The sequence below is a fragment of the Montipora capricornis genome, chromosome 12, assembly GCF_036669925.1.
Source record: "Montipora capricornis isolate CH-2021 chromosome 12, ASM3666992v2, whole genome shotgun sequence".
Lineage (NCBI taxonomy): Eukaryota > Metazoa > Cnidaria > Anthozoa > Scleractinia > Acroporidae > Montipora > Montipora capricornis.
This window is the reverse complement of record NC_090894.1, coordinates 39,104,938-39,114,708: the sequence shown is the minus strand read 5'-3', so window position 1 is coordinate 39,114,708 and position 9,771 is coordinate 39,104,938. Positions and strand designations below refer to the sequence as shown.

Sequence of the window (9,771 nt, the reverse complement as noted above, 5' to 3'; positions counted from 1 at the left end):
GACCTTTTGAAATGCTAACTGTTTCAAATAAGTGCGTAAACCTAATTGACTGAGAGCTTAATCCTTATCACAAAACTGAGAATTGAACCCTAAACTCTAAGAATTACTGTTCACGTGCATAAATAGTTATTATTGTCTTTGATAGCATCGGAAGCAACAATCCATCATAATAATCTCTAGTTTATTTCATACATACCACATAAAATTAATTACAGACAGGAGCCCATCACCCGGAGCGTGCAACTTACCTATTTTCGTGCAACGGCGTTTTCACAAGTAAGGTTATTTTAGATTGAATTTCCCGCTAATGAGACTCCCACAGGAGCCCGATGACCAATTACAAGAAATTAAGCTGACGTCATAGGGTCACCGAACCGGAACTGCCCTTGTTTTTTGACCTAATTCGCGGGAAGGGCTAGTCTAAAAATAAACCTACTTGTGAAAACGCCGTTTCACAGACGCTGTATGGAAGTTGCACGCTCCAGATGGGCTCCTGTTACAGAAAGATATCCAAATATCTTAAAAGGGGCAATGTGCTAAAAAGATTAAACCAGTTTAAAAAATGAAACTGGTTTGAAAAAAAAAAGAACTTTTGAAACCAAAAACAAAATTAAACCACAACATATACACTATTCGGGTCGTTATGCGGGGTATCCCGTTGAGATCGGCGCCCTCGGATCACCTTGCCTCGATCTCGTGAAATGCTGAGTAACCTTGGCGACAAAGAAAAATAAATAGCAAATAAGCGAGTTCAGAGTTTCAAAAAACGTGCGCGCGTCGGGATGAAAGCAAGTTTTTATTAACAACACAAAAGATTTCTAATGCAAATTCTTGCAGCTATTTACGATAACAAAAAAAAACAATTATGTGCTTGTTTTTTCCCGACGCGTACATTCGTTTCTTGAAACTCCGAACTGGCTTATCGTGCGACTCTTTGTGGCATGGTAACTAGCGCATGCTCTGGGGTAAAAAGACTGCAACCTGGCTTTGCTCAATGGGCTATCATCAATGATGAGAATATCACAAATTTCTTTAGTGGCGCGTGTTCCAGTAAACGAATGCATTGCGCACCATGTGCGAACTCAACTTCTCTCTCCGCTCACAGTTTGCCAATGTATGCCCTTAGGCAATCGGACAGTTATGAGATGAATGGAGATAATTTCGTTTTGCTGTGCTCTGCACAGCTGTTATTTGGGTGCACGTGGTCACGTAACAAAAGTTTGAAATCCCAGTTTTTGGACTGGGTGGACTTTACAATGGAAGAAATGAACGCACTGTAATCCGATGTCATATCTAGTTCTAACGTTTCCTCTCTCATTTGAGACGTTGCTCGATATTGTCGCCGATCGAGTTCGTTTTTGAGATATTAGCGTTTTAAGACTAAATAAGGGGCGTCTTTGCATGGCTCTTTTGTTGCCATGGTAAACAATTGCGTCATATCCATGAGTGTATCTTGTTAAGCAATTATTGGCGTTTCATTTTTTACCATAAGATTGCCGTCTGAAACAGCGTTACAGAGTTAAATCTTAATAAGAACATGCCCTCCAAATTGTTGAAACTGGTTTGAGCCACCTTACTAAGCAACGACGAGACTACGGCAACGACTACATCACAAAGCAATATGGTAAAAAAGGGGAAAAAAACCTGCTACGAGTGCAATACACGTTTAAGCACATTTCTTTGCTGTAATCAACAAAACAACAATGTGAAATCACCAAATTTCAGGTTTTGACGACAACTTGTCAAAAAACAATGAACCGCACATTTTCTACCGTTACTTTGAAACCGTTCACATTGATCCATTTTCATGATAGGTTAGGGTTAGACGCAACTAAGGGTAACGCGACTAAGACGGAATCGAAAGGGAAAACTGATCCTCTCACTTATCTGGACAATTTGAGCAATTACTTCTTTACAGACGCCTGGAAAATTCTGGTGGATCGCAGAGGAATCACGTTAGAGCCACCTGAATCTTTCAGGAATCTGTAAGCAACAATAGCCGTTATCGGAGTTATGAGCGGTTTTGCTACATGAACGAGGCTAAGGGGTCATTTTGTATTGAATTGACCCTTAAGCCTCTTTTGTATGTAGTTTTAAAGAAAAGAAAATGTGCTTGCAGGCTCAACTCCAATAAGGACCATTCCTTAAACTGTCCAGATAACTGCAAGGATATATACATTAAGGTGCAATCATCGCGAAATAGTTAGGATAGCACTAAGTTTTTCTTAAGTGACGTTTTAGCCAGTGTTGCCATTACGGCCAGCTAAAGCAAGAGGGAAAGGGTTACATTTTTGCAAACGTTGGCCGTTTAGCACTTTATATTTCAACAGAATTAACTATTGTAGGGTAATCTGAAGTGTTGTTTTCTACCCATGTGAACCATGTGAGCGTTAGCCCTACTAATGGAAATGGGCCCACACAAGGACAGAGAAAAACTCTGACCAGGGTGAGAATTGAATCCACGACCTTCGGATAAGATTACCGCTGCTCTACCGACTGAGCTACAAGGTCAGATGGGAAAAAGTCGTGGGAATTGAAGATGTCAAATTCTCGGCAAGTAGAAGAGCTAACGCTCACATAGTTTACATGGGTAGAAAACAGTACTTCACGTTACCCTACAACAGTTAATCCTGTTAGAGCAAGAGAGGCTTTGGAGTCACCGACGGCAACCAAATGTGAGCTATTTCCTTTATTAACTTTTCTTGACACCGTCACATTTGTGTTACTCAGCTCCTTCAACTATTATAGACACAATTGTTTAAAAAACTCTGGGAGAGGAAACTGTCCTAACTTACAAAATGTTCATTTCTTTCAAGCGCCCTCTTGGATAGTAATTGTCATCCAGCGGTCTCCGCCGCTCTAGTGTCCAATATTCACTACAATGGTTATGCAAAAGTCTTGGGGGGTAATAGAGGTGTATTATGGGATTGCGCAAGTAGTGAATTACACAAGTTGAGACAAGGACGATAGAAAACACTTTGCTTCGTCAAACTTGCACACACCACTTTAACTCAGGGTCTGTCTCCTGCTTTTTGTGTTTCTTCCCTTCCCAATCGTATACCGAGGCATCTGCTCAATGCAATCGACAGCCTTCAGTAAAGTAAAGGTTTACATGTTATGCCAAGATCTTTTGCAAGCTTCTCGACAGTTTGCACATTTTTCCATTCCACTTTGCGTCCATCCTCTTTCATCTCGAGACCAACTGCCTTATAATGACGTCCTAAAACTTGAAGACAATAATCTAACTTATTATCCGAGCAAGGATTTGGTCGAACCTTTTTTACATATTGGAGATCATGATGCAACAGATCTAAGTTGTCACTCAACGAAAAATTATGTTTCAAACAAATATCAGGCGTATTTCCGGCTGCTTCGTGCGACAAGCAGTAACTAATCAAAATATGGGAAGACAAAAACTCTCCGTAAGGAACATGGAAGGTCGCTTGAGGCTGGGACAAAATATCTTCCACGTGCTCTGGTCCAATAGTAGCCCCAGATGGAAACTTTTTGTTGAACTGCGTTAAATCAGAGCATATCTTTATATTCCAGTCATATCGATCTCTTTCAAAAAACCAAGCATAACTCAGTATGATACTAACTGGGGAGAGCTGGTTTTTATCGTGATAAAACAACTTGAAGGCTTCTTCAAAGGTAGCTACATTCCAGTGCTTCATAATGTGTTCCCTACAGCGCGCAAAGGTATCTCGGTAGACGTACACTGGGAAATAGGACATGAAATCAGCTACATACGGTAATCCTAACGCCCTCTCTGACGTTATCGCCCACGCCTTTACCCAACGGAAGTGGAAACTACAGTCCCAACCTAGAACCCTTAAATTTGAACCGCTAAATATCAAGGAGGTTGTCACAGGTGTGATGAATGCGACATCACTGTCCATCCAAGCTATGATTGGATCGTTTGTGTACAAATCAAGAAAGAAACTACTCCAAAGTTGGCGATTGTAGCCTGGACGTCTTGCCAAGCCAGGATTTTCCAATATACTTTTGTCATGCGGTAGTGGCTCGAAGAATACTTCCAGCTTGTACTCTGGAAAGTGCTCCCGGGTGTGTCTAGTAACAATTTCTCCAAACTCGTGATCCATTTCTGATTCTTCGTCAAGCACAATAACCGTCTTCCCATACGATGGTGGCCAAAAGAGAACTGTGGTCCTGAAGAGATCACAATAGTAACGCGCTTTATGCTTCAAAACTTTGCCTGGCATTCTTAAGAGTAATGTTATCCGTTGGTGTGTTTCAACGGTACTGCTATCTGTTAATGTGATTGTTGATACTTCCGCTGTTGTGCCAAGACGCGAGTCAAAAACCACAAAAGTAAAGTAAAGAACAAAAGAAGCAACAATAAAACATCCAAGGAGAAATAGATGACATCTTCGCTGTCTTCCCGTGCCCTCTATTTGCGTTATCGCCATAGGTGAAAGTTTCATATCCTTTCCTCTCGCCAGGGTCACCTGTACAATGAAAAGGAAAAACAATAACTGTGTTAATCAGAAGTTTTGCCGAAATGATCATTGACTGGCTTTTCATTCTTGAGAGTTGTTGTACATTTTCCCAAACGACAAAAGAATGAAGTGGTGTTGCGTCGGCGGAAGAGTGAAACACGAAGATTCGGTTTTATCAAACGAAAAGGAAAAGAGGAGATTTAGATGAACATTTTAGAATAAAAAAGGAAAAGAACTCTATTAAGTGTCTGGTCGTTGCAGCGCTGGAGCACTAACTGGGGACAAATTCAACTGAAATAAAAAATTAACGCAAATCAAGTCAAGTGATGATTTTTGAGGAGAAGGAAAAGCCGGAGCACCGGGGAAAAACCTCTCGTTGCAGAGTAGAGAACCAATGAATTCAACCCACATATTATGATATGACGCCGAGTATAGGAATCGGAGCCGGATCATTATGGTGGGAGGCGAGTGAAACTAGCGAAATTAATAACGAACAGCGTTTCGCTGATAGCATTGCATCAATTCGTGTCAAACTTTTGAATACGTAACTGATTCTATTACATTCGTAAATACTTTGCCGCCTTTTTTCAATTATATTTACATAATCTTATTCACAAATATCGTTGCAATTGACTCTGACATTTTGAACTTGACAATACTGTCATGGGGACGGCGAAACGTTGTTCCTTTTTAATTTCGAAAGGGAAAAGGAAAGAAGCTTTATTCACTCAATTGTCCAGTCTTCCAGCGCTGGACCACTTATAGGTCATTTCCGAGTTCATGTTTGCCTCCTCTTCAAAGCGAGTCTAAGTGCGAAGTTTTTCTTATGCAAATTAGTTTTCATTCGTATGTAAAGTAGAACTAATCACAAAAACTTCGCTCTTAGATTCGCTTTGAAAAGGAGGAAGACATTAACTCGGAAATGGCCCATTTGGAGACACAAATAGGCCATTTTCGAAATATCAATATTCAGCTTGAAAGTGAGGCAGAATGGACAAAAACAGTAAACTATTTACAGCGATCTTACCCGCACTCCTATTGAGGTATGGAGGTCTGGCGGCCACCTTCAGATGAAGATATACAGAACAGTAAGCACAACTGAGAGATTGGGAGGAGAGGGAGGGTAAAGGAGATCCGAAGGTGGCTATTGGGAAGGAGTACAGGTTACAGTGTATAAAAGGAGATAATTATTATATAGATATTGATGAAATACCAGGATTTCTCCTTTTACTAAAAAATCATATCTTCACCGCGCGCAGTGAACGTATCATTTTTATCTTTCACATGTGAGGATATCGCTGTCGTCATGGTAACGAACACGATTAGCCAATAAAAGGCGAGCTTCCTCTTCATTGTACGATACTTTTGTGCTTAAATATAATTCTTCTCTACTACATTAGCATTTTTATTGCAAATTTTACATTATCATGATTTGTTTTTCATAACTTTCATATCTTGTTTCATGTTACACAAGATGCGTGTTTTAGTGGTTGGTGAACAATTTTTCATCACTTCGAAAATGAATAAAACAAGTTGTTTTAAATCTAGACATTTCATCAATATATATATAATAAACAGAACATTACATGGCCGCTTGGGGATACGAATTTTATCTTCTCGTGCTGAAAGTATCTCTCACTCGTTCGCTTCGCTCACTCGTGAGAGATACTTGCAGCACTCGAAGATAAAATTCGTATCCCCGCGCGGCCATGTAATATCCTCTATATACATGTAGGAGACGCCTTACAGAGAATGCTTGAGTCTTCTATCGAAATGATGATGAATGCATTTGGGGAATACCTCTTATATTCGCTTGGGTAAGACCGCTGTAAATAGTAAACTATTTACAGCGATCTTACCCGCACTCCTATTGAGGTATGGAGGTCTGGCGGCCACACAGGAATAATACTAGAACACAAGGTACTACGAATAGCCAGTCCAGTAAGCATACCCAGTCTCAAAAGAAAATCCCCAAAACTAAAACCCGAAAGAGGAAAAACGTGAAAGGAAAAAACAAGAGCTAAAGGGGTAACCTTAAGAGGGAAGTAGACGTTTAGGGAAGGACGTAGCGGGAAACGCGGTGACGAAATTCTTTAAGTCATTAAAATCAAGATAAACTCGCGAGGCTTCTCGAGACTGAGGCGAGCAGGAATCTGAAGCAAGCAGGTCACACGGGGCCCCAGCCCGGAGGACATCGGCTAACTTAAGGTAATACAACGCAGTTTTTGAGTTCGTCCAACCAACATGCGACATAACATCTGCCGGTGGAGAGCCCGACAGGGCTAAGGTAACAGCGCAGCCTGAACGAAAACTATGGAAAAGGGTTTACACGAGATGGCATTAGGAAAGGTCTTACGCGGGGGAAAACTAGAGTCAAAGTTTTCCCCCTTATATTGGCCTTTGAAGGGTCGAAAAAAAAAACAATTCGTGTACGTCAACACAGTTTTTGATCCAATGCAAAATCTTGGGAGTGAGTTAGAATGGAGCACACTTGGAGATACGTTCCCAGGCAGGAAAGCAATTGTGGAGAGAACCTGCGACAAAGGTTTCCGGATCCCGAAACGCGAGCATAGAAGGGTCTCCAAGGGCATGGCCATCAAGAACTGCTTCCACAAATTCCAGAGAGACATGGCCATTGTTATCTGTCATCCCCTGAGCCATCTCAAGAGGTGAGTTATCAAACTTGACCCAACGTACTGAAGGTCTGGGTACACTTTTGGGTTGAAATCAGGAGTAACTTCCCATTCCGGAAAGATATAGGCGAACTTAAAGCGCTTGGGAGGGGACTAAAAGAAAAGAAAAAAGTGAAAAAGAAAATAAGGGAGGAGATGGCTCAAGGGATGACAGCTTTGAGCCTCAGTAATCCGAGAGGGAATTAGACTCCCTTTCAAAACTGTCATCCTAGAGCGGGGCGCAAATAGGGAGAGATAAAGAAAATTAATGGACTCTAGGACAATATAATTTTATAAACCAGCAAATTTAGAGGGAGATACAAGAAATAAGAGAGATCTACTTATAAACGCCACGACCCCGCCTAGAATACGGGGAGTAGCGGTTTACAAATTGGCTACGACGAAAACATCTATTCGCGAAGTGGCCGGGGATGTCACAATAGAAACATACGAGACGCTGGGGCCTGGAGGACCCTCTACCAGAAAAACCAGGCAGATCTAGATTAACGGTGGGAACTCGTTGGGTGGGTTCTGAACGAAGCGACTTGTCCACCTTCGAGATGCGGTCTAAAACCTGCGTATATTCTTTATCGGCAAATAAAGCAATAAAGTAAGCATGAAATAGTAAATAATCGAATTTCCAGCCAAAAACATGAATGCAGAAATCAGATATCTGGTGCTGTGCTCAAAGACATCTACAAACCGATATCGGTGAAAGAGGCACGAAATCAGGAGTCAGAAAAAATTATGAATCCAATCGGATAAATTAACGTTCGTTAGGAGGAAACAAACGCGTTAAACATCTCGAGCCAGGCAACATGTGAACTAAATAAATGACATCGGCCAAGAGGAAACGTTTAATAAGAACATCTCATGCCGGGAAAAATTCGATTGAAACATCGGCTATGAGGAAACAATAACAAAACATCCCATGACGGAAAATATGCGAATTGAACATGGGCCACGAGGCAACAAGTCAATACAACATCTCATGCCGGGAAATATGCAAATAAATATCGACCATGAGGAGACAAATGATAAAACATCTCAAGCCGGAAAATAGGCCAATTAAACATCGGCCATGAGGAAACAAATGACAAAACATCTCATGCCGGAAAATATGTCAAATCAACGTTGGCCACATGAGGAAACAAGCAACAAAACATCCAATGCTGGAAAATGTGCGAATTAAACATCGGCCATGAGTGAACAAATCAATACAACACCTCATACCGGAAAATATGCAAATACACATCGGCCATGAGGAAACAAACGAGAAAACATCTCATGCCGGAAAATATGCGAATTAAACATCGGCCAAGAGGAAACAAATAACAAAACATCTCATGCCGGGAAATATGCCAAATAAACATCGGCTATGAGGAAACAAATAATAAACATCTCGAGCCGGGAAATATGCCAATTAAACACCGGCCATGAGGAAACACATAATAAACATCTCATGCCGGAAAATATGCCAATCGAACCTCGGCCATGAGGAAACAAATAACAAAACTTCTCATGCCGGAAAAATATGCCAATTAAACATCGGCCATGAGGAAACAAATAACAAAACATCTCATGCCGGAAAATATGCCAATTAAACATCGGCCATGAGGAAATAAATAATAAACATCTCATGCTGGAAAATATGCCAAAGAGGACTTAATAAATTAATTATAGCAAGGGCAAGCAAATAAATGCGACACTACTATAAATATGCAAAAGTGAAGGGAGCACGCGGTAATGAAGGAGGCACAAAATTGCCGAAAACTTAACAAACTGGAAAAGGGAGGGTAAAAGCCAGCTAAAGCTACTAAGTACTAAAAATACGGAATAAAATGAAGAAGCCGAATAATACCATAAAACTAATAAGGGAGCAGCGAAGCGGATAAAAGACCACGAGGGTAACGGGCGCGAAATGAACCGATCCGAACTCGTGCAAAACAGAAGAGTATAAAAATAAAGAGGAAAGGCTAAAACGACATGCACCTCAAGCTGGTCAGGAGTAGCCGGAGTATCCGCAGCTGGAGTTGCTGAAGCAACAATGTTTTGTACGACAGCGTCTTGAGGCGGCCTTGGCACTTGAGGAGGTTGTTCCTGTGGTTGAGGAGCCGGATCAGACATACTGCTTGAGTCTTCTATCGAAATGATGATGAATGCATTTGGGGAATACCTCTTATATTCGCTTGGGTAAGACCGCTGTAAATAGTAGAAACAAGTTGCATTGAATGTGAAGGATATTAGCATATCATCCACTTTCCTTTGTTTTTGTCCTCTAAACCCTTCTTTCAAACTGAACCTATTAACGCAACTTAAATCAAATGATGACTTTTGAGGAGAGAGGAAAAGCAGACTAGCCGGAGAAAAACCTAGTCCCGGAGCAGAGTAGAGAACCAACAAATTCGATTCACATATGAAGCCGAGTCTGGGAATCGAATACGAGCCACAATGGTGGGAAGCGCGCGCTCTCTCCACTACGCCAGCTCGACCACAGCCTGTACGAGTTGATAGAAGTTTGAAACGCCACCGTAAAAGGATGAGATGGCTTTCGTTTCCAGCGTTATCCCTTCGTCAAATTTTCTCAGTGGTTTCCGCCGAATCTATAAACCTAGGTCCTTCGTTGGCCATCAACCATG

At 41.3% G+C, this 9,771-nt stretch overlaps 1 protein-coding gene across 1 annotated transcript in view; it reads right to left on the bottom strand.

The window, feature by feature from the left end:
- Positions 1 to 2,674: 2,674 nt before the first annotated feature.
- LOC138026108 (uncharacterized) overlaps positions 2,675 to 9,771 on the bottom strand; it is a 14,379-nt gene continuing 7,282 nt past the window's right edge. The window contains exons 2-3 of the mRNA XM_068873307.1: positions 9,125 to 9,334; positions 2,675 to 4,469 (exon numbers count right to left, since the gene is read on the bottom strand). Of these exons, the coding sequence (XP_068729408.1) occupies positions 3,093 to 4,469; positions 9,125 to 9,259 (1,512 nt within the window). The 5' untranslated portion in view covers positions 9,260 to 9,334 and the 3' untranslated portion in view covers positions 2,675 to 3,092. The remainder of the gene's footprint in view (positions 4,470 to 9,124; positions 9,335 to 9,771) is intronic.